We start from the raw sequence: 24,638 nt of genomic DNA on the forward strand, positions 1-24,638 counted from the left end.
GTGGCATGGATTCGATCAATGTGTGAAGTAGTGCTGGAGATAATTAACACCATGAATCCTGCAGGGCTGTCCATAAGTGGGAGTAAGAGGGGGTGGGGATATCTTCTGAAAATCACGTTGGAAGGCATCCCAAATATGTTCAATAAAGTTCATGTCTGGGGATTTTGGTGGCCAGCGGCACTCTTCTGAATTTAGACACTTCCGCTGGCCACCAAAATCCCCAGTCATGAACTTTATTGAACATATTTGGGATGCCTTCCAACGTGATTTTCAGAAGATATCCCCACCCCCTCTTACTCCCACTGGTTTATAGACAGCCCTGCAGGATTCTTGGTGTCAATTATCTCCAGCACTACTTCACACATTGATCGAATCCATGTCACGTCGTGTTGCGGCGCTTCTGCGTACTCGCAGGTACCCTACACGATATTAGGCAGGTATACCAGTTTTTTTGGCTCTTCAGTGTATAATAACTCGAAGTGTAAAATGGCACACCTTTGGTAGATAAATAAATACCTCTACAACTATTTAAATCTACACTTGAGGTTGAAAAATAATAACCTAAAGTTGAACATCAAACACCTCACCCACATGAAAAACTATCTATTTAACTACCTATTAAGCTGAAAAACTACCTATTTAAGTCGTTCTCAGAATATGAAGAAAAAAATTATCTTAAAAAAATCTATTTTTATAATCATTCAAACTAACACAAGAAATCAAAATTTAGAAAAAAAGAAATATGTCTTTATTTTAAATAACTCATTTCTTTTCATTATATATTTTATGTTATAAAGGTGAAACCACATATATAATTGTCTTCAAATTATTTCAATACATAAACTCTTAAAACTTAAGTCATAAATAACTCACACAGTTAGGTAAATTAAGTTTAATATATATCTTAAGTTAAATGTATATCTTAAAAAATATATGTGTAAAATTAAATTAAGTTAATATATATCTTAAAATGTGATGAGAAAGTTTCTCTTTAAAATATATATATATTTGATTGAAATAGTTTAAAAGCTAGTTTTATTGAAAAGGAATGCACAGAATGATTAAAAATCTACACTATTGGCTAAATAAATAAACGGTGCAACAAAAATTATGATTTTTGTAATGTATTTATCAATTAAAAAACATTTCTAACTTGCATTTTAGGCACATATGTTATCAAAATAAATTTTTGAAAAAGGAAAGTTTTAAATTAGATCTCAATTTAACGAATTCCTATTCACTTTTGCTTTACAAATAAAAACCAATCTGAGGTCTAATTGCATATTTAATAATATATATATACTCCATTTTTTATATAATACATAAAATATGCTTATTTTGACAGTAGATTGTGGTGGTATAGTTTATAAAATTTATGTTAGAAACACTGGAATATTTATATTATAAGAAGTAATTAAACTTTTGTAATAATTATACATAATATATAATTATTACAAAAGGTAAATTACAAAAAAAGTAACCAATACTAGAATTTTTAATAGATTAAATATTATTAAAAGTATCTAACATTACAAATAAAACCTGATTTAGGGAACAAAATCAAAGCAGAAAGAATTTATTAAAACGGGATGTGATTACTTTACAAAAAAAAATATTTAGAATTAATTTTCAATAAAATTTTCAGTCTGAATGAATTTGTAAAATTGGGAATTGTGGACTGAAATCTTTAAGAGTATGCTTATTTTGGTAGTATAGAATGAGGTTAAAAAAAATTAAGGTAATTATAACTCAAGATTACTAACATATAATCATTCATAAACTTGTAAAGCATTAAAGAAGATAAGATAAATAATTTGAGCAGAAATGATATATATATATATATATTAAAAGCACAGATCAACAATACAACTACAAGGAGAAGAAAACTTGTCACAACGTGTGGAATGTTACATCAGAAACTTGAAACAAAAGCAAGGAGACATATCACAGATTTTTAATTAAGACATAAGGCATAGTAAGGTGATAAGAAAAATATGTATAAGTTTGGCAATTTTGTGATAATATGTATATTTCAGTCAATGTGATGAATATTAATAACAATTGGCAATTATTCATAATTAATTAATAGGCACATTAATGCAAATGTCGTATGAGAATTTGTTACGACAATTAACGAAGTACCAATGAAATAATGTTTAAGGATACACAACCATTTTGGGGACACAAAATAAAATGTTTAGAACCAGTTTTAACATATTTCTGCAATGGTGATAAAAATGGGCTGCAGGTGGGGAAGAGCAAAACTCTCTACTTATGGCAACACTTTGCATGCTTTCACCATTAGCGTGTGGAGTGTCATAGAAGAAGGAAGTACGTTAGTTTATATGTTAGTTAGTAGTACATTAGTTAGTTCGTTAGTTTTCAGTAACACCAAAATTTAAAAATTATTTAAGCTTTGCTCTAAAATAGCAAAATACGTGATTAGCGTTGAAAATCCTTCAAAGAACTAATCGAAAAATTTTGATTTTCACCAGATCCTCTGCAAAAAGCGGTTAATTTGGCTGTTATATAAATTTATTTATTTTTGTAAATTTAATTTTATTTAAGAAAAACAATTTTTATTTATATCGATGTTCTTAATTAAATTTAAGGAGCATCAAAATTTTTTAAGTGCTTAGGGCCTCTGAGGTTCTTAATTCGGCCCTGAAGAAGTACGTTAGTTTCTGTCTTGATTTTCAAATAGATTAAAATCTTTTTAAGTTAGGAAACTATATGGAACTAAAAACTACATTGAACATATTTCTAAAAGAAAACATCATGGAAGTTTTAGAAAATATTTTTGAGAATTAAATAGGAAAAATATTAAGAAAAAAAATATTGTAGCACATTCCTACACAACTGAAAAGAGGAGAGGTAAGGGTTAAAGGCATTTAACAGGCCTTCTCCCCAGAAGGTGTATTTGAGCGTTGCGATCGCGAATTGTAAAAATGCAGGGAGTAATATAAGTTACAAATGTGTATTAAATCTTTTTCTCAGCAAATAATAAAAGTAACTGATGTAAATAAATTGTTACAAATGTACTTATTAGAATACAAAGTAAATTTATAGAAATATAAAAAAAAGGTACTTTAAATTTACAGAATCAGAATTATATTCTAAAGATACTTTTCTTGTTCATAGGAAAGGCAAGAAATACTCCTGATTTTTTCTGTTCTCATGTCGGAATTAAAAAAAAAATTCGCCAATGACTGATTTGCTTCAGCTAGAATTTTAAATTGATAAATAAATAAATAATAAAAATTCAGAAATCACAGAAGTTTAAATGATAATTCGCTCCAGAAGAGATGTTTTTTCTTTCCTTTTTTGAAAGAACATGATAATTTTTAAAGGACATGATAAAAACATTTTATATTTTAATGAAATATGACTGTGAGTGAGAATTTTGTTAGAAATTCAGATATTCGGATCACCATGAAATTGGGGGAGAGGGAATTCCATTTTAAAAATTAGATTCTTCGGCGAGCTAAATCCATGACTTTCCATGTTTTTTTTTTTAAATAAAAAAGTTAAAATCATGACATTTCATGACAAATTTTGTTCAATACCGAAATTCATGACTTTTCAGGTGTGCAGATACCCTGCTTACAGCGACAAACATTTGCATTTTTTCAGGATTTTTTTTAGTGGTAGTGAAAGAACAATTACATTGATAATTGTAAGCATACATCTTTTATCCTTCACCAGCACATAAAATTTGAAACATCAGACTTTCCCCATTATTTATATATAAAAGTAGTTACAATAATTTCAAATCAATTCTATTAAAGCTAGAATGATAAATCAAATCCTTTTCCTACTAGGGTTCATTTTTAAATAAAAAATAAACCCTTACTATAATTAATAATTACTAAATTCTATTCGTAAAATATTAATAATAATGTAATTAATAAATGACAGTTACAATTAGCATCATCTGGATTCTCACAATCATCTGTAATAAAACGAAATATAAATTTTTCAATACTAGAACAAGCAAAGTAAAATATACAAAATATCTGAGATAGGAAAAAATCTAGTGGCTACATTTCAGTACCACTTGTATATTTGAGCATTCATGTGCAAACATGTTTTAAAAATAATTTTGATAAAATTAAATATATGTATAGAAAGATTGGATTAAATTTGTTTCAGTTCAGTTTATCTAAGCTAATACTAACATAATTTTCAGAATAATGATAACATTATTTTCAAAAAACAAAAGGATTTGAGCTATAACTGAGCACCAACAAAAAGGACTGTATTTGTACACAGAAAATCTTTAATAAATAGCATGTTAAAGTAACACAAAAATCATTTAAATTTACTTCAATGCTAATACAGCTTAAAAATTATCTTTAAGAAAACAGTTTTGTGGAGAGTAATTTACTAAAACGACTCTTTATTTGCATTTCATTTATTTAAAAGAAAAACTTTTTTGTAAATAGAGGGATTTTTTTTCACAGATTCAATAAAAATCAAACTAATTTTCAAGTAACTTACTTTTTAAATTAAATATATTTTGATTTAAAAAAAAAATCACTACTATTTATAAAAATGAGAGTTATGTATTTTTGCAAACAAGTTTAGAAATTTAAAAATTACGGGAACTGTTTTATTCAAATGATTTTAAATAGTATTTAACCAAAATAAATGTATTAAAATGTTAATTTTTTATAAAAAACATAATTTGTACTATTATTTTTTTTGAGAGTTGAAAATAGGTTTTCTTTAGATACTTTTACACGTCAAGCGGCAGTTTCAAATTAAATTTTTTCGGCAGTTTACAATGAAATTAAGAAATTGAAAGGGTAAAAATTACAATTAACATTCACTTTTTCTTGCTATTAAGTTTAAATAGAGAGTTCAGTTTGAAATCCCAGTAATAAAAAAATTATATATTTTTACTCATTTATAATGACTGTTTAACTATAAAGCATAAAAATTGCACAAAAAACTAATAAACAATTTCAAAAACATTCAGCTTTAATAGTAAATAGTAATGTTTCAACTTAAACATATTTTCATAAAATTTTTCAATTATGTACATTTGATTACTTGTATTTTCAATCATAAAAGCCTCCATAAATATCCAAATATTTCTTTGGCAAAACAATCAACAAAAAATATGGTACACAAATAATGTTAACAATATAGTATATATACATATATTGATGAACATTTATAACAATTGTACAGAAGGGAACGACAATGTCTCCAAGACGGACAACAGGCATAACGTGGAATTTTTCCTGAAATAGTGGAAAAAGAACATTAGCACAGAACTTTTTCATACAAAAATAAATCAGAACAGATTAGTGTTAATTTCACACAACGGGGTTGAAATATACAATCAGTTCATAGAATAATCAACAATGGTTACAATAATAATAAGCAGAAAACAGTGAATGAATAATACCTTGCTTTTGTTACATTCTGAGACTAAAGACAAGCGTTAGAAACTCTTCATAAGAAATTCTTATCCATCCGTCTAAATCGGTGTCATGGAACCTGAAGGCAGCAGTCAAAGTCTGAAAAAATAATAAATAAAAATCATATTTCTATAGCTGACAACATTTTCAGTAGATTTTACGAAATATAAATTTCATGATAATTGTTGGATTTTTATAGTCATTAAAATAGAAAAACTAATAATTTCCAATTATGATTGCCATTAAATATGCTTGAAATGTTCTGAATTACTGTTCTGAAAGGTATTTAGTAGATATTTAATACATCATTAAAAAAAATATTTTTTAATTAAGTTAAAAAAGGAGTTCTGAATGAAAATAAATCGAACTTTTTAGAACAGAAATTGTTTTAAACTGATTTCTATAAATGAGGCTTGCTTCATTATATATTAGTAATATTTACTTAAATATTCAAGCAAGCAACAATCCATGCAAAAAATTCTATTTTAATAGGGAATTTTCTTGGAAACTCAACTTCAGTGAATTTACTCAATTTTAGTGAATTTTCTAAAAAGTAAAAAACGAGGAGGATTTTAATTAAACCAGTAGACCAGGAGAAATTGGCAAAATTCAGTAGAGCTGGCAGCTATGTATTTCTGATACATTTATAAAATAGAATTAAAGCTTACTTTTTGTAGGATGCAACTCAATTTTAGTGAATTTATACATATAAAAAATGCATAAAATGATGCATATAAAAAAAATCCATTTATAATACTATTAAACAATTTTTTTTCAACTCACAAACTACAAGTAGGATTTGTACTATGCGTGACTCTTCATCACAGAACTCAAGAAATTATTCCTTAAACATTAGTTGCAGCATTCTATTTAAAATAATATAACAGTAGGAGACTTCTGAGAACTTTTTCATACAATGCTACATTTAAACAATTTAAATAATACAGTAGAAGATCTTTAAAATGAAACATGAGGCTTTGTGTTTCGCAGATTTTTTTTTATTTTTAGAACATTTCACATATGTTTAAATTTACCTACTAAATATAGCAATTTTAGTCAGGAACAGGTGAATCTTAAAACACTTTAAATTTTATTTATTTTGATTTGCTTTGCTTTTGACATTCTAAGCCTTCTAAGAGCAAATAATTAAGAATGTAAAAAAATTAATAGTTCTTGTTTAGTTACAGAAATTTCTTAACTGCAATTTTCATTGTTTACACCACAGAGTTAAAGTAGTCTAAGGTGAATTGTGGATTATAGAATTGTGGATTATAGATTTTCTACTGTAGTTAGTTCTAAAACAGCAAACACTGTTATTTTAAAATAGAGTGAAACGTAAAAAAATAAATATTTTGTTATCTAAAAATTGAATTAAAACTTTTGTTTGTTAGCTTAAACTAAATTGGCTGCCACTTTTTAATTTTTATAGAACGTCGAGACCATTGCCTAAATTCATTTTCTAAAATTGAAAAAAGCTACACAACAGGAAGCATATCAAGTCAGATTGACTTCATTATTCTTTTGAAACAAAGACAATTTCCTTAGAGAAAATTCCCCCCCAGTACAAAGTAGTGATTGATGCTTTAGATAATGAAAATAAAATGAAATTTATTGAGTTAGAAAGTTAGGTGAATTAAGAATTTAAACAGAGAGTATTCTTCATTTCAATATTATGATAGTGTTAGTTACATAAATTTAGAGGATAACACCAGAACTACTTATAACTGCCAGAAATTTAATTGATGATATATATTAAAAACTCTTCCATATATTAGTCCTGTAACATTTACAATATTTCTCTTTGCCTTAACTTTGCTTTAAGAAAGCACCTCTAAAACAATAAAAAAAAAAAGAAAAAAACTTCACAGCCTGTTCGAATAGTTCCTGTACTTGTGGCACTGCACTAATTTCTTGCTTAGCACATCTTTGTAAGCATGCAGAAAATTTGTCATTTGTACATTTCAGCAATTAATTGATTATAAATGCAAAAGAAATATCAGTTATAAAATCTAGAGAAATTTCCGTAGTTAGAATTCAGTACAGTTTATAGAAATTTCAGTTATAAAATCTAAAATTAAATAAAACCCAATGACCCCACAGCCCATGAAGGACCAAAACATGATCCCAGAAGTCAATTTTGAGACTTTAGCTGCCTTTATTTCTGGACAATCTGGTACATATTGATTTAAAACTTACCAGCCATTCAGCATTAAACACCTAGTCTCAAACAATGACAGTTCAGAGCCACAATACCATTCAAGCTTGATTCATTATTAATGCATTTATAAAATGGAATTAAAGCAGATATTTATGTGAAAATACTTTAAATCAGACACAGCATTGATAGATTATAGACAGATTTATACAGGTAGGCCAAAAGCACTTTAAAATACAATTCCCCAACTTTTTCCTGATTTTGTCAAAGTTCCCTGGTTTTTGTAAGGGTGACATAAATTTTATTATAAATTTTTCAGTTATGTCACGCTCTTATACAAACAAGAAACTATAGAATATTTACACTTGCTATTGCAGATGAAAATAAAAAATTACTTAAAAAAAATTATAATTACAATTAGAAGTTTTTTTGTGGAAAAAACAAGACAACTGGGTATCTCAAATTAATTCATTTTCTTTACTTTCTTGGGTATTTTAAATAAATTTCCTAGCATTTCCAAATTAATAAAGTTCCCTGACTTTTCCCTGTTTTGCAGCCACCCTGCTAAAAAAATGGATAAAAGCATATCTTTACTTGCAATAAAACATAAAGACTGAAAGCGAGCTTACTTGCAATAAGACACAGCATTGAATAAAATCGTCAAACTTAATAGTCATTGTACCATCACGATTAAACTTTTGTACTAATAAATCTACAAAGGTATCTGATAATCGGTAACCTATAAAAGAACAAAACAAACATATATACACTAATATTTTATTTCTTGTAAGCAATTATCAGTAACTTTTTTTTAAATTTTAGATAATTTTTTGCAACATCAGCATTGTCTGCAGATTCCATAACACTGAATACAATTAGAGTTTTCACTAGATTTTGAATGAGTCCTTGTAACTTTTAAATCTATGAATCATATTTTCTTAATTAAAAATAATATAAATCCTTAATTGGGTATGAAAAGTAAATTTTTAATGATAAGAAAAAAATGTAATAAAAAGGCAAATAGTTAATAGTTTAGTAATAATTTAATAAAGAATTAAAACTAAAAAGTATTACTAGTTCTGTCCCTAAAAGTTCAAATTAAGATTATCTTCTTCAAAGTTAATACTTTATTTTACCTTTAATAACTTTTGTTCTAATGATCGGATTATACCAACTAGCATCAAGGAGTAAGTAATGAAAATGATATTACCGTCATTGAACAGTCAAGAAAATTTAGGGTTTACCGCTGCTAATTTGGAACTCATTAGCCATGTGTCATACAAAGAGGAAAACCACAAAAACCTTTCACGGTTAGCCTCACGGCAAGGGGACTCTAAACCTTGATCTGTTCACCACTGAGGATATTTTACGCCAGCATTGTCGTTGGTGCTAGTCAGTTGCAGAATACGAATCGATCAGCTGTCGCTGGGATCGAACCCGCCCACTTCATTGGAAAGCGAGCACTCTATCCCCTTGAGTCACCCTGTCTCATAGTAACGAAAATGAAAAATTTTACTAGTACCAAATTTGATGAATCTGTTTAAAAAGTCTCTAGGATTTTTTCTCTAAAAAAAAAAAAGATATTCTGCCAATAATAAATTCTTTATGTCTTTACCCATCTATTTTAATTACACATTTATGACTATTTAATCAATTGATAGGAAAAACTAAAACAAGAAATGAGTATTGATTATTTAAATTATAAATTAGCGTTGATTATTCAAGTATATTTAAATAATTAAACCTTTTACTAAAAGTGATAATAATATGTAGTAAAAATTTATTAAAAGTATAAAGACATGCTTTGAGGAAAAGGAGCAATGTAATTCAGGACTCACAGAATAATTTCCCCCCTATGCTGTTAATACAGGGGCAAAATTTTTTTTTTCTTCTCATTTTTAAAAATTTATTTTGCAAAAAAGATTAAAACTTTAAATTTTTGACCTAAATTTTGTATCAATTTAAAATTTTCAGTTTCAATTTTAAAAATTTAGTGTTCTAAAAAAAATAAAAAAAGATAAACAAAAAAAAAAAAATACTTCATCAACTGGTCAATTAAAAGATATTTCTTGGCAAATCCATTAATGTTAAATAAAAATAGTATAATGTAAAAGTTTTTAGAAATAAATATAAACATATACATAAAAAATAAATAAAATTAAAAAAAATTTAATTCAAAAACTAATAAAGTTGAGTAAGTAACTATGTTAAAATCATTTACAATAATTAGATCAAATTCAAGTAAAAAAAAAATTATCGAGACAAGCAATGACAAGTAATTAAATACTTGTAATTTATATTTATAAAATTCATTTTAACTGACACTTAATGAAAAAAAATCTATTTTCATTCTTCTATAGCACCATTTATCAAAAGCAAACAATTTAATAGAGATTTGTAACGAAAAAAGATTCCAAACAAAAATTCAATTGGGGGAAGAAAAAAACTTACCAAAACTTGTTAAAGCACTTTTTAATTCATTTCTGTCTATATTTCCAGAACGGTCAGTATCAAAACTGCGAAAACAATTCAACCAGTCAGTTATGTACTTCCACAGTGCTTTAAACTCTTCAAAATTTATTGTTCCAGAATTATCTCTATCAAACATGCCTAAAAGAGAAACAAATTTTGAATGAAACAAATTTAGTGATGTCACAAGGTTGCCACAGAAAAAAATGAACAAATTAGCAAGTAATTCAGATTAAATATAAAAATTATGTTTTAATATGTAAAACAAACAAAATCTATAGTGTTTTAAAATTATTATTGGATGAATGGTTTAGTTAAATAAAAATATATACTTTAAAATGAAATGAAAAAAATAAGTTTTTTTTTGGGTTTAGCATCCTTACGATCCCTTTTTGTAATAACTGTTCCTATACACAAAACATATTTTAAAATAACAAAAATAAGAGTTTCAGTTTTAAATTATTATGTAGTACCTGTTCATAAAACGTGGTCTTACTCAAGGTAATGTATAAATATAAGTGACATAAAATTGATTTTGCGATTAAAAAGTAAAAACTTCTATGAAAATTCTTAATATTTCTACAAATTTCAGATACAATAGATTTTCTTTTAAAAAAATATTAATTAAATATTTTTTAATTAATTAAATATCAATTTAATATTATTTAAAATGTTTTCCTACATTTAATTATAAATTTATGCAAAAAAAAAAGAAATATTTTCTTTTAAGTGATTTTTAAGCCTTTAAGAGAATTATGACTAAGTTGAGAAGAAAAAAAAATTCTAGTCGAGACAACAATAAAGCTTAAAGCGATTCAATGACACTCGACTTTTTCTTTCAATAAAAACATTTATACCATTATATGACCTTAAAAAAGATTGATGTTACTGTACCTATCATCATTCGAACTGTTTCAGGATTGAATGGTTGCCAAGTTCCTGAAAAATTCAAAATATTATAAGAATATAAAAATCGATTTAAGATCTACAAAAATATATATATAATAAATGATATTTTACCATTTGAAAGAGCTGCTTGCAATTCATTTACTGTTATGCTTCCACTCCTATCACGGTCCACTCTAACATTAGGTAAAAAAAAAACACAATTAATTTTATGTTAAGTTGCATAGTAAGCTCACCAGACAAAAAATTAGTCATCCATAGAGAAATCACAAAAATCATAATGTAACCCTTAACAGGGCCCTTTTTTTTCTAGCAATAGTATGTAAAAGTATTTTCGAGACTGAGATTGATTTATTAAAGGAAAATTAATAAGCTTATTACCTAATATTAATTTGATTTTTTTAAACTTTTTTGTTTGTTAGATGGGTAGGATTTTCAAAATTTTATCTACTGTCAAGAATTGACCATAAACTTGAACTCTGTGTTTATGAACAATAATTTATTCTTTTTTTTACAGAATTTATTTAACAGATAAATTCCGTATTTATAATTATAAATAAAGTCAATGAGAAATGAATCAACGTGTAACACATAAGAAAAAAGAGTTTCCCAGACTTGGCCTCTCTTTTTAACCCCACACTAACCTTTACTGTTAATTGTAATTGTTTCCCATGCATGTTTATTAAAACAAAGCCCTTCATTATTTTCGTATTTTCTGGCGCTATCAGAAGATGGCAACGCGAATCATAGGTTGAAAAATAGCTTCCCATCAATACTTAAAAATGCATGCAGTTGCTAGTATTTATATGTGTTAATGTGTTGTTGTATGTAATAACCAACACACCAATCTATAACAGAGCATGACTGAATTAATCAACTATAGTAATTTACAAAACATGGTTTCCAATCAATTTAAATAAAAAAATTACCTGACTTTTCCATGCATATCACATAAATTTTAATAGAAATCCATACCATATTTTATCTACACCATGCAATATTTCATCAGAAAACTTATTTTTTTTTGTTGGAATGTCAAATATTAGATTATGTGAGCAAAAACATAAAAAAAGAATGAGAATGGTAAGATGGAAAAGTTTCTCTAAAAAGTGGAATTTTATAAAATAATGGTAACAAACTAAACTCAGTGGTGCGACAGCCAAAAGAGGGCCAAGGCCTACTGTGTCCATCTCAGTTTTCTTGATCTTGGGCTCTGGGGAGCAGATTTTCCAGTTAGGTGGTCAGTCAAACGTGAAACCCCGGTGCTTAGCTCCCAAGCATGGGTGATACTCATTTATCAACGCACTGAAGGGATGAAAGGCTGAGTCAACCTTGCCCGGCTCGAGGATCGAACCCAAAACCTGTGGCACGGGAGCGTGAAGCGCTAGCAATCAGCCACCAGGCATCAAAATAAATTTAATAGGCGTCAGAATTATTTAACTTGAATCTCAATACTTGATTACTGTTACTGACAATTCTAAGATTGGTTATTTTGCAGGTATAATATAGGAATTTAAAATTTTTTTTTGTAAAAACTTTTTCTGTAAAAATTGCTGCAACTGTTCCTCACTATACCCTGTTTTTTAAGAGTTAAAATAAAATTTCCTGAGAATTCCAGGTTCGACCTGACCCCGTGGGTGTCCTGCCAAATGATTGACTTTTCCAAGCATAATTTAAATTTAATCCACTAAAATAGTAACAGGAAATATGCATCAGAGTGCTTGATAATGTGCTTACGTGCAACGATAATGATATGTAGGATTGCTAACATATCATTATTCTTGATAAACAATAAAATTGATTACTCACCCTTCCTGTTCGAAAGATCCAGAACTGGTCGTTGAAAAGAGTAATAAAAATAATACACAAGGTAAATATAAACAAATGGCTTTATCAGTTACGTATATTTCTTAAATTTTAGATGAAAAATAATTTTTTAAAAACTAAAATAGTAAATTTGCAATATTAGATCTGAATCTTGAGAGATTAAATATTGGTTAAAACTTTTGTCTTAAAATTAAATCTTATAATTAATAAATAATTTAATTACTAAATCCTTAAACCATCATAAATAAAAAAATTTATGCCAAAATTTAAATTAAAGTGTATTATATTAAACATATGTTAATTCGAAATCTTTTATAATTATATATCTGTAATATTTTCGATTGTAAATGAATCAGATCACACAAATCTTCAACGTCAATAATGGTACTTTTAAACTTGTAAATTTTAAAAAAAAAATTACAAAAAATTAGATGTTTCCTTGGGTTTGGCTTCGAGTTATACCTTTCAAGTAGTCCCTTTTTGTGAAGTTTGCCTTTTTAGTCACTCACAGGTCCCTGCCCGAAGTTGCCAAGACTTGGCGATAATTCTGCCACAGATTACGATACGGAAATCTTCCCAATTAATTCATAAATTATTCATTCGTCGAATATTTATTTTAAAGAAAAATTAAAAAATAAATCATCAAACAATCACTCTACTATAAAAGAATTCCTTTTAATAATATCCAAAACGGAACTCAATTGATATCAGCATTAATATATTAATTAAATCTAAATTAAAAGTTTCACCAGCAAACAAAAATAACAAGAACTCAAATGACATAAATTAAGATTAGAAAAAGTTTAAATTAAATTGTTGAATTAAATAAATTGACATATAAATTACTTAAATAAAATTAAATTTTTATGTCAGGTTTTGCATAACTATCATTGAACAGCGGACCTGATTTTGGGTTTACGACTACTAATGTTCAACTCCGTAGCTATGTAATTTTGCACCAATCCAGAAGACAAGAGAACTCCTGAATCAGTACCCCCAAGAGGTATGAATTGTTATGGGAACATGGAGGACTTTGTGATTCTACAGATTTAACGTGCACCAGTCACCATTTACTACACGGGGAGTTTTCAGCCTGAGGGGATTGAATCCATGACCTCTTGGGCATGGGCCCATTACCCTACGAACCAGACTATCCTGGACTTCTACGAAATCTCGTACAATAGAGATAAAATAATATGAACTCCTTGCCCGAACAGGAAACCTATAGTTTGTCTAAAGTGAATACTCCCCTAACCATTCGCCTGGACCCGTGGCGGTGAGTATGGTAATGGGGTATAACTATTTCAAGTAGGAGTGCGGGGTCATTTTTTAGGACAGGTTTTGGCTGATGCTCGAGTCAACGAGAGAAAGGGAATCTTTTTTTTTCTCCCAGTTTAGTGCGTTAGCCTTAGAGTGAAAAGAAGCTACCCTCCCTGAAATGTGCTATTCTTGTTTCCACAGCTGTAGATGCCATCAGATGTAGTGGTGGGGAGACAAACTATAGACCATAGACAAACTATAGATATTCCCAAGGCGTATGGCTAGCTCCGATAATTTGAAAAAAGTAATATGAGTGGCTAGAATTTACAGCAACTCATGTATACTAATGTATTTTACTTACTTGACTAATCTACTTATTTGATTATAAATTTAATTATTATCAATATATGCTATCAATTTTACATCTATAAACATACCCCTACAAAACCTAGTAGATTAACTTCTAAACAAAATACTGGTTGTTTACAAGCACAGAATGCACAACAGGAGTTAATTTTAAGAAAATTTCTTCTCTGGTCTGAAAGACTAGTAAATAAGCGATAATGGTCTGCACCCATTTTCACTGTTTACATATTTCTATCATTATTGTTTACACATCTCTATTAATTTTGTTTTAAAGACATTAGTATAATGAACTTAAATGGAAAATTAGAATACAGTAAATGTGCAATATTTTTTGAGAATAAAATGCAGGCCAAACACAATAAGCAAACAAAAATAGCATACATTGATTGCTGGATTTACTGATGATTGTTTCATGGTGGTCCAAAGTAAAGTTTAGTGGTCCTGAACCAACACAAAAGCATTTAACTTCAAGCCCTCCATAACGTTAAATGATGTTTTTTATGATTTCTCCAAATGTGACTAATTTTGGCACAGAGAGCAGAACAACTTAAACAATCAAATTAGAAAGATAATTAAGTATGGATCAAACGTGTTTTGCTTTTTTAATTAGAGTATTTTTTATTTAATTAGATGTATTTTTTAATTCGAGTTTTACTCAGAGTTTAAGTTAAACTTTCATTAAGGTTCCTTTGTAAAATAAAATAAGTTGTTATTTATTACTATTTTGTCCAACTCCAGCTAAGGTGCTCTGCGTCGAGCACAACATTTCAATAGCAAGAAAAATTTCAGCTGTTAAAAAGTTAATCATCTGTAAAAAAGCTGTAAAAAAGTTTTTAAAAAGTGAAATCGTGACTGTATTATATGGGCACATAACAATATGTGAAATTTAGATCTTAAAAAGTGAAAATTACTAAAAAGCAAACCTATACATTTAATCCATTCTTAACTAAGATGAAATATTCTTTTAACATTTTTAAAGATTAAACAAAGCAAATAATAAAATAAAAATAGGTGCAACATTTATTGTAAGAAGCTACAATTGCAAGCATGCATGAAGATAACATGGAACAGATTTGTTCTTTCCATGACTATTTTTTAAAAATCATGATAGTACCAATTAGGTTGCTTTCATCGATAAATAAAAAAAAGGTAATATTTTTTGTTAGTTAAAGTATGAAACTTATACAATATGGATGATTATCAAAAACATATATATACAGTGTACTCTCAATATCTCAAAGTTGACGGGACACTAAAAACATTTCTAGATAACTAAATATGTTCTAAAAAAAATAGAGTCATGAAACATAAGAATAACTACTAATAAATAAGTATGCAATTATAGTTGACTGTAAGTCTAAATATAAGAATGATAATTTTATTTTTAAAAGTAAGACAAAAATAATTATGCATTAAATGGAAAAAAAATTAGTTTACAAAAAACTAACATTGTTATTTTTCTGAAAAAATTCATTTTATATTTCAAAAAAAATATTTTTTTTTATACATAACAAGGTTTTCATGATATCGAGAGTATGCAGTATATTTATATATATAAAGACGGTCTGGCCAAGCAAGGGGTGGTAATAATGCAAGCATACGGGTGAGAGGTGGATTTCCTTTATTTAGACATATAAATATTGGGGGAGTATAAAATTAGACTAAAATTGATGTGATTCACTATTTAATAATAAGGAAAGGCTTCACAAGTTTTCTTCCATTATCTTTTACGTCACATGCAAAAGGGAAATATTAATTAGATCCATAAAAAATTACTCAGAGGTCAAAAGATTACTCAGGTTCTCTCACTATGTTAAGGAAAAAACTTAAAATTATTAGTTCTGCATTTTATATATATCAGGGGTCTGACAAAATTTAGACATAATTTGCGAAAATTAAAAATTTAAAAAATCAACACAAAAATGTGGTAAAAATATGGTTTATCGTTTCTTACAGGATACAAAAATAAAATTTCAAGAAAAAGTATTATGTGAAACTGCCGTTTTCCTAAAGTTGAATTTGTGAAGGTACCGCTAAACGGTAGTAAATTTGCCCTGGACAGACCCCCGTATATATATATATGAGAAAATGTTATTTTGATGAATACTTTACACCTTCAAAACTATCCAACCAGGTTGAAAAGAAAAATTAATAGATGCATGCAAGCATAAAAACATAATAGTTTGCATAGTATTTGCAGCATAATTTCAGTTACTGGGTTCAGTAAATTTGCTCACAGAGGACAACCCCCTTTTTTTCTTAAAAATAAAAAATGCTCAAACAGATAATTTTTATTTTTTTTTCACACAAAAAAAAGTATGTACGTAAAATGTAGAACCTATTACTTACAAAAAAATATTAAGTCAATTGAAGTAAAAGAAGTGATTTTTCTGAGATTTCAATAAAATATATTGCATCTAGAATTAAAGCAATATACATATTATTAAAAATTAACATACCTTAAAAAAATATCCCATAGATATTGATCGGAAGGTTGAGCACCATATGCCATTCTGAAAGAAAACAAATTAAAACAATTAATTCAAGCTATAAATATATAAATTTTTTTAAAATTTACCGGGACCATCGCTATTCCGGATAACTGATTTTTCCGGTTTTCTGAATCGCTACAAAAAGCCGTTTTTTTATTGTTAAACCCAACTAAAAAAAAAAAAAAAATTGGAAATAATCTTAAAAAGAGGAAAAAACGATGAAGTAATACACTAATGATTATTTCCAAAATGATGGTAAGGTAAACATCCTTCAAAAAAGAAAGAAAAATCCTAAAATCTTATGAGGAAAAAAATTTTTTTTTTAAAAATGGGGGGAAATTTATCGAATTTTGTTCCGGTTTTTTGGTTTTCCGGTTTTCTGAATTCCGGATAACGGGTTCTGTACTGTACCATTGAAAAAAGAAGCAATGAGTCATAGTAGTAGACAACAAGTCATTGACGACTGTCTGGAAATCATCCCTGAGGATGATTCGAAGACATTCCATTACAATTTTTATCCTCTGTGTTAGGGATAACTCCCGTGTTTTGGTAAGACTTTGAGCTATTTAGTATTTATCGGATCATTTCATTACCACCGTAACACACCGTTTCCTTGAATTTATAACAGTTGGTTTAATTCATTTTGAGCTCTGAATTCATAAGATCCCGGCTATGGCTAAAAATATTATGTCTAGTTTAAAACCTTGTAATACATGTATAAATCGAATATAATAAGGAGGTTTTCTGAAATTTCCTTTTATTACAGCTGACTTAAAAAAAAGTATTTGATTGCACAGAAAAACAAAATAATCCTACAATTTTAAACAAAAGACAGCATTAAGGTGCTCACATTATTTTCTATGGAAAACCGCTTTTAAATCCGAAGAAATCGGCAGAATGAAGTAAAGCATAACCATTTTAAAAATGACACTTAAGGGGTTCTACCATAATGCTCTTGAAACATACGTAGAGTTTGAAATATATAAGAATAAATATAAATATAATATGAATAAATATAAGTTTCGCACTCAGGTGAAATTCCCGGATAAAATTTTTTAATAAACGAATACAACTTTTGAATTTTGTTAATAACATAACAATTAAATTATATTAATTAAAAAAAGAAAATCTTACTTTGTTGTTTAAAATGAAATCACGTTGTACACTAAAACTGGCGATGAGCTAATTATATTTCTAATGTCTCCGATTAGAGAAACCAACAAAAGATGACGAACAAAACAAATGAGTGACAGATGACTAACACTTCCGTTGCTTTTTTTAAGAGTGATGTAAATTTAGCTTGTAGCTTTATGATACTTTTGTGGATCGTTTCTGGCTGCCTAATTTTGCATTTAGGAAATTTCTAATATCGCTCAAGACTGGGTAACGCTAAACACAGATGGCGCTATAATTAAAATTCGTCGTAAAACTTCCGAGTTACTACTTTCGATTGATTTTTACGGCTGAGAGCTTAGAAAAGCCCGTCATCCAATATTATTATTCTTGTAGTGCAGTGCTTACATTATAAAGTGTTCTTTCAATTTAAATTTCAGCGAAAAGGACAACAAATTAACTTGAAAAATTCCTCAAGCATGCATGGATTCTAATTTTAAAAAAAATAACTAACAGCGATATTGTTAACTTATATATAAGCAAATAAGGGATAATATTCAAAACAAGGCAAACCTTATAATATATTTGTGTTGCGTTGTTAATTTTCTCAAATTTGTTTATGCTCACGGCTTGTTTTAATTTATAAATTACAGAAAACTCTCATGAATTGTAAAATCTCGCGTAAATTTGGACACAAATCATAATAATAAAACTTCTTAGAATATTAAGCGTGTTCAAACATCATCTGGTAAGCATAATATAAGCGGTGCTGTACACCGGAAGTTATCTAATTTATTTCAGTCTTAAAACGCGTGTTAATGTTTACATTCAGTCAACCATCCATATGATGTTATAGTTTTATTACAAGTTTTTCCTTACATTTTCTAAATCTTGGATATATTTTGACTATACTTTGGATATATAATTCATTCGAGTTATTATAATTAATATTTCCAAATGTGTCTAGTTTCATTTCAGTTAATGTTCCTTTATATCAGCCTTGTAATTTTTAGTTCCATTATTAATTCGTATTAAAAATTTTAACTATAGTCGATTTGTGAGTGTGTGTCGAGGGCAATCCCTTCCCGGAAAACATGTAACCTTGCGTCGGAATTTTCTTTTTATTGTCACGAAAATGTTAGAACTTAAAACCTTTTTTCAATATAGCAAAAATATTGCAGTTCCAAACCTTTCATCCTAAGAAGATCAAAAATTATTTTTTGAAGCTTTTTAAAAAGTATTGCTAACTAGATAAAATGGTCATTTAGGTTCATAATGACGTTTTAGCGAAGTCACACTAGCGATAGGATCAAATTGCATTGTCCGTTAAAACTTCAAGACAAGGGGAATTCTAGCAGAGCATACAAGACTTTGCGAAAAGAAACCCTATAATTACCCATATTCAAGATTATTTTCACCTTGAGAATAATGTGCGCAGAATAGAGCAGATTGTCACAGATCTCGTTTTAAGGTTAGAAGGTTTACACGTAAGCCATATAACAAACCTTTTTAGGTTTATATTAAAAGGTTTTGATGAGTTAAAATAAACCTTATTTTGCTATCTGGGTAAGGACTACTGCTGATAATGTCCAGAAAAATGAAAAGCAAGGTTAGCATGATTTAAAAATTTTTAACTAAAAAAAATCATTGATTGGATTTTTTTTAAATCATTGATTTATCTAAAAAATATTATTTATGCAGTACTCTATTAACTAATACATTATACTTTAAGTTATGAAAATAAATTTTTGGTATCAAATCACGTTGATAATAAATGCTTTATTCATAGAATCAAGAAATAAGTTAATATATTAAGAAACAAAATATCTATTTTGTTAAATGCTTAAATGTAGATAAAATGTAACTTTAAAATTATAATTTTTCTTTTCATGTCGCTTTATCTGTTCATTGTAGACTGAAAAAATAAATTTGCTGTTTTATTATCGATTAATATATTTCAATTATACCCATCAAATTTAATACAGATATATTTCAATACAAGTAATTTTAAAATTTATTAAATGTTTACACGAAAATAAAGAATAAAGACTTATTCGGCCGGGAATAATTTATTTTAGAAAATGTTTTCTGATCGAAATTAATTTATTTTTCATTCGACAAGTTAGTTATCTATTTTTGCGACTTATTAATGTTTTTAGTTTGATAAAAAATAATTAACTGACTTTATATACTCAATAATTAGTTTGCAATAATTAAATAATGATAATTAAATAATAATAATAATCTTTCATTAATAGTAGCATTGAAAAGTTTAGTTCCAGTATTAATTCATATCAAGTATTATTTGAACATTTTTTTTTAAATTTGTACACTTGATTCTTGATCGTTAAACGCGAAAACTATTTAAAAAAACGTGATTGAAATAAAAAAAAATCTAATGTTTAATATGTAGTTTGTTAAACATAGCATGATTTTTATTAATGCCTTAATGATCAAATGCCTTAATGTTTCGCCCAGGGCAGCTAAAATCCTAAGAGCACTCCTGACCGTAATAATATGGTATAATATGGTATTATTAATGGTATTATAATATGGTATTATTAATGGTATTATAATATGGTATTATTACTGGTATTATTAATGGTATTATAATATGGTATTGTAAATGGTATTATTAATGGTATTATAATATGGTATTATTAATAATAAATATGGTATGATAAAAAACTAAATGCTACGAATAAATAAATATTCAACATATAAAAAAATAAAGTGCTTGTTTTTAAATTTTTATTTTTATTATTATATTGATAATAACATTTTATTAAAAAACCTATTCAAATAAAATAACTTTTTAGTAAGGCAATAATAATATATTTTCAGTAATACAAAAGACTCAAAAGAGATAAGAGATGTCTCGAACTCGAACTGCTATGTGATAAAAGGTTATCTTTGCATGTTGCTAAATAAAATTACTTCTCATTAATTTTTTTTAATTGTGTCCCACTTTCTGCATTCTTAAGATTAAATATATTTTTTTTCCCAAGTACAGTTGATTATTTTTCAATTCGAGGTATCCTTACTTGTCGTTACGATTAACATATTAATAAAATGTGCTTACATGCAAATATTTTACAAGCAAAACGCTTTTTTTTCTTCGATTTTTTAAGGAAAATAGCAACGATGAATGAGAAAGCAACCATGGGGCTTGGTGAATGGAGGAAACAGGGGTTGGAGCTTTTAAATAGTATAAAAAAATACCATATTTCACAGCCTATTAAAAATTGTTTAAGGTCACTAACAGGAATTTTATGACTGTTATTGTGCTCGCAAGACGTCATATGTACTGGTGTAAGAAATTGAGAGAATTTGCAGACTTGGTCGATTGTCTCTAGAACTACTGGACCAGACTACTGTACATACGTTGATGCAATGCAAAACAAATAACCATTCAACAATCGAAATAACATGCGCGATCGTGCGTAACATCTGTTGGAGTCGAAAGGTATGAAACAGCTGTTGCAGAATAAACAAGAAATAAAAGAAAGTGTTAAAAACAGAATACCATTTTCCTTTGCTAGAAAATGAACCAATAGATGGCGCCACGAGATTAAGAACTCTCTAAGAACAATAGTTTTTAGTTAGTTTAATTATGTTACTGTCTTTGGAGAGATCATGTTGTTTTTGTAGTGTTTACTGCTGTTAATATACATATGTTAACCATTCGAAGGAGTCTCTTATTGAGTTTGTGGTCACTGATTAGATTTATTTAGGTACGTGCCGACCCGGGTAGAAGAACAAGGTAAGAAACTTTTTATTTGATACCTGTTCTATTGAAGTAGATAAAGAAAATTATTATCTTTTTTAACAGAAAGAAGGGGGTATGGTCCCCTCCTACAGATATACAGGCCTTGCAGCTTAATTTCATTCTTGAAATAAGACATTTTATCACTTCTTGTGGCAATTTCATGCCTTCCGCGTCCAATGGACTGTTACGTGCAATCATGCATGTGTATTACAATTGTTGAATGGTTATTTATTCTGTATTGTATAAATGTATTGTACATATCAAATTTCATTAAAATCGGTCCAGCAGTTCCAGAGATAATCGACCAAGTCTGCAAATTCTTTCAATTTCTTACGCCAGTGTAGTATCCTTTCTTTTTTCAAAATTTAGCTTCAAAGATAATTAAATTATATAAGATCTTTGCATTGCTTCACAAAAATGTTTGCATTTAAATAATGTATGTGTTTATATGGTAAACTCTTGTTAAAAAGTTAAGAATTCTAAATAAAATTTTAGATAAGTTGATTGCTGTTGTGTTTTTTTAATCCAAACAAGACCTCTTAAAGTTTTGAGCTTTAAGTGTTGTGTCTATGATCTTAAGCGAAAAGCCAAACTGCTTTTAAGTCATTAACGTAAGTTGAAATAAGTCGATAGCGGCGACTAAGGAAGTGAAAAAATATTTTATAAAGAAACAAGAAATCATCGATTCAGATTTCCCCCCTCAACACGTTGTCGATGAAAAGAACATGGTTTAAAGCAGGGTTTCTTAACCTGTGGTTCATGGACCCCTAAGGGGTCCATGAACCATATTTTGGGGGTCGGCTGACTACTCCTAATTTTTAAAATGTTTGGAAGCCTACCCATTGCTTGTAAAGCGAGCTATGGCAGCTATAGTTCCATTTGCTACAGTGAATCTTTGCGAAGCGGGATTTTCCATACATGTGACAATAAAATCAAAATATCTAAATCGATTGAATGTTGAACATGATATGCGCGTTGCTTTGACGAATACCATTCCCCAATCCAATTTATTAAGGAAAAGCAGCAGCAACCTTCACATTAAAAATTTAAAAATTTTGTATACTATTAAAATAATAAAATTAAATGTTTTCTAATAATTGATGTTTTTTGCAATAATTTTTTTCACAGGGGGTGGTCCGTGACTTCTTAAATTTTAAAAGGGGTCCATTATACCAAAAAGGTTAAGAAACACTGGTTTAAAGGATAAAGATAAAAATTTGAGTAACGAGAATGACACTGGAAAATATGGAACAAAATTACTCGCATTCGAAAATGCAATAATTTTTTTTCCTTTTTTTTTTCTTTTCTTTTTTTTTTTTTAAACTGATGAATAACTAAGTTCGTAGACAGTGTTTGATTTAATAATAATAATAAAATAGACATCTTAGATAAAGGACTTCCTTCACATTTATTGAAATCTTTAATCGTAGAGTTAATATATTTTTTTTTATTTATTTCTACGGTTTGAAGGAAAATGTAAATTGCATTTTTGAATACTTAGAACTTTTTTCTTAACTTCTGATTATCGAATTTCAACTGAAATAAGAATGTTAATTCGAACATGGTCAGTCTTTCGCAAATTGTTAAAATTCAGTATCTCAGGTATTTTAAAATGAGAATGTAGTGAGAGTTCCTTTTTTTTAAACATTGGCTATTTTTCCCCTTCGTTGTCCTCGTAATAATTTAAATTCCGTAATTTTTGTGAAAAATATGATCCGTGACGAAACCTACTATAAAAATAAGCAATTTACGAAGTTTCGTCAACTCGTTTTCATGTCTCGAAGAGTGTGGAATATTTTAAACGAAATTCAGACCACTTTTTGTCAAACTATAGATTTCAAGCTTTTACCGTAGCATGTCTGATGGTAATGCAAGTTTTAATTGCTTTTTGGGGGATTGCCATTTTTTCGCCAAATAGAACTTAATCATAAAAAATTCAGACCACTTTCGAGTAGATAGGGTGCTTAAATTTTCTTCTAGAGCTGTTCCGATTGTTTCCTAAATGGTACTAAACAATAGAAATTTTGAGCATTAACAAAAAACGGTCGGATACAAAATTTAATAGAAGAAAATGATAACATAAATAAAAATTGTTTAAAAAAAACTTTTGTTTAAGGTAGACTGAAAATAAGAAAATGTATTTATTTTTGTCAGTAAAAATATAAGGCTAGTTACTTGGGTAATTGAAAACTACTTGCACGATTTTCAAAAGTTATGCGCTTTACGTTTTTTGGTTAACATAATATTATTAATTTTTTGTTATCACAATTAATTATTTATTTATTCAACTATATGTACATAAACAATAATGTTTTGAATATTTCCACAAATGCTACGTTTGCCCAATTCGCACAATGGTTTTGAACACTTGAATAACCTTTTCTTTTTCTTTTTTTTAAATTAATAAAAATAAGCTAATTTCTAATATCTGGCGATAGTCGAAGCAACTTCTAGATAGAAATTTTCATTCGTGTCTCGGAACATATTTTTGGCGAAAAAAGTGTCGATTAAGAAAAAATATTTTTAATTCTCTTTCGAATTGAAAATTTGTTTAATCCATTTTTATAGCCGGTGGCGACCATTAATGTTGTTCTATATATTTCAGCTATTAAATCCAGGCATTAACGCAACGTAGCCTTGCATAGTTTGAAACTAAAGCTTTTTGCTTCGAGTTTTTATTATCCTTTGTGAAAAAGCATGAAAGAACAACAACACCCTTAGGTTCTTTCAATGAAAAAGGATGTAAATGAAGTGCTCGGCGTTGATGAAAATACTTGTTTACTCTTTTATTCTAATTCTTAAATAACAAGTAAACAAGGCGTAAGGAAGAAAGTCAAGCATCTGAATAAATC

The 24,638-nt window shown here is 27.9% G+C and overlaps 1 protein-coding gene across 1 annotated transcript; it reads right to left on the reverse strand.

The window, feature by feature from the left end:
- Positions 1-1,813: 1,813 nt before the first annotated feature.
- Positions 1,814-18,190, reverse strand: Alg-2 (Apoptosis-linked gene-2). The gene is made up of 8 exons (XM_087150905.1): positions 18,039-18,190; positions 16,872-16,925; positions 11,074-11,135; positions 10,948-10,992; positions 10,036-10,194; positions 8,214-8,323; positions 5,417-5,528; positions 1,814-5,249 (listed from the first exon to the last, which is right to left on the reverse strand). Exons 2-7 carry the CDS (start codon positions 16,922-16,924, stop codon positions 5,427-5,429), a joined length of 531 nt encoding a protein of 176 aa, XP_087007031.1. The 5' UTR covers position 16,925; positions 18,039-18,190; the 3' UTR covers positions 1,814-5,249; positions 5,417-5,426.
- Positions 18,191-24,638: the final 6,448 nt, after the last annotated feature.

This window comes from Parasteatoda tepidariorum, chromosome 9 (assembly GCF_982258835.1).
Source record: "Parasteatoda tepidariorum strain Cologne lab strain chromosome 9, Ptep-v5.0, whole genome shotgun sequence".
NCBI classification, from domain to species: domain Eukaryota; kingdom Metazoa; phylum Arthropoda; class Arachnida; order Araneae; family Theridiidae; genus Parasteatoda; species Parasteatoda tepidariorum.

What these genes read in the sequence shown, in the direction of transcription:
- Alg-2 (XM_087150905.1), bottom strand. Translation starts at nt 16,924, where the DNA reads ATGGCATATGGTGCTCAACCTTCCGATCAATATCTATGGGATATTTTT. An exon ending in GCAAGCAGCTCTTTCAAATG is followed by an intron (nt 10,993 to 11,073) that starts GTAAAATATCAT and finishes TGAATTTTTCAG; the next exon opens with GAACTTGGCAACCATTCAAT. An exon ending in AACAGTTCGAATGATGATAG is followed by an intron (nt 10,195 to 10,947) that starts GTACAGTAACAT and finishes TTTCTCTTTTAG; the next exon opens with GCATGTTTGATAGAGATAAT.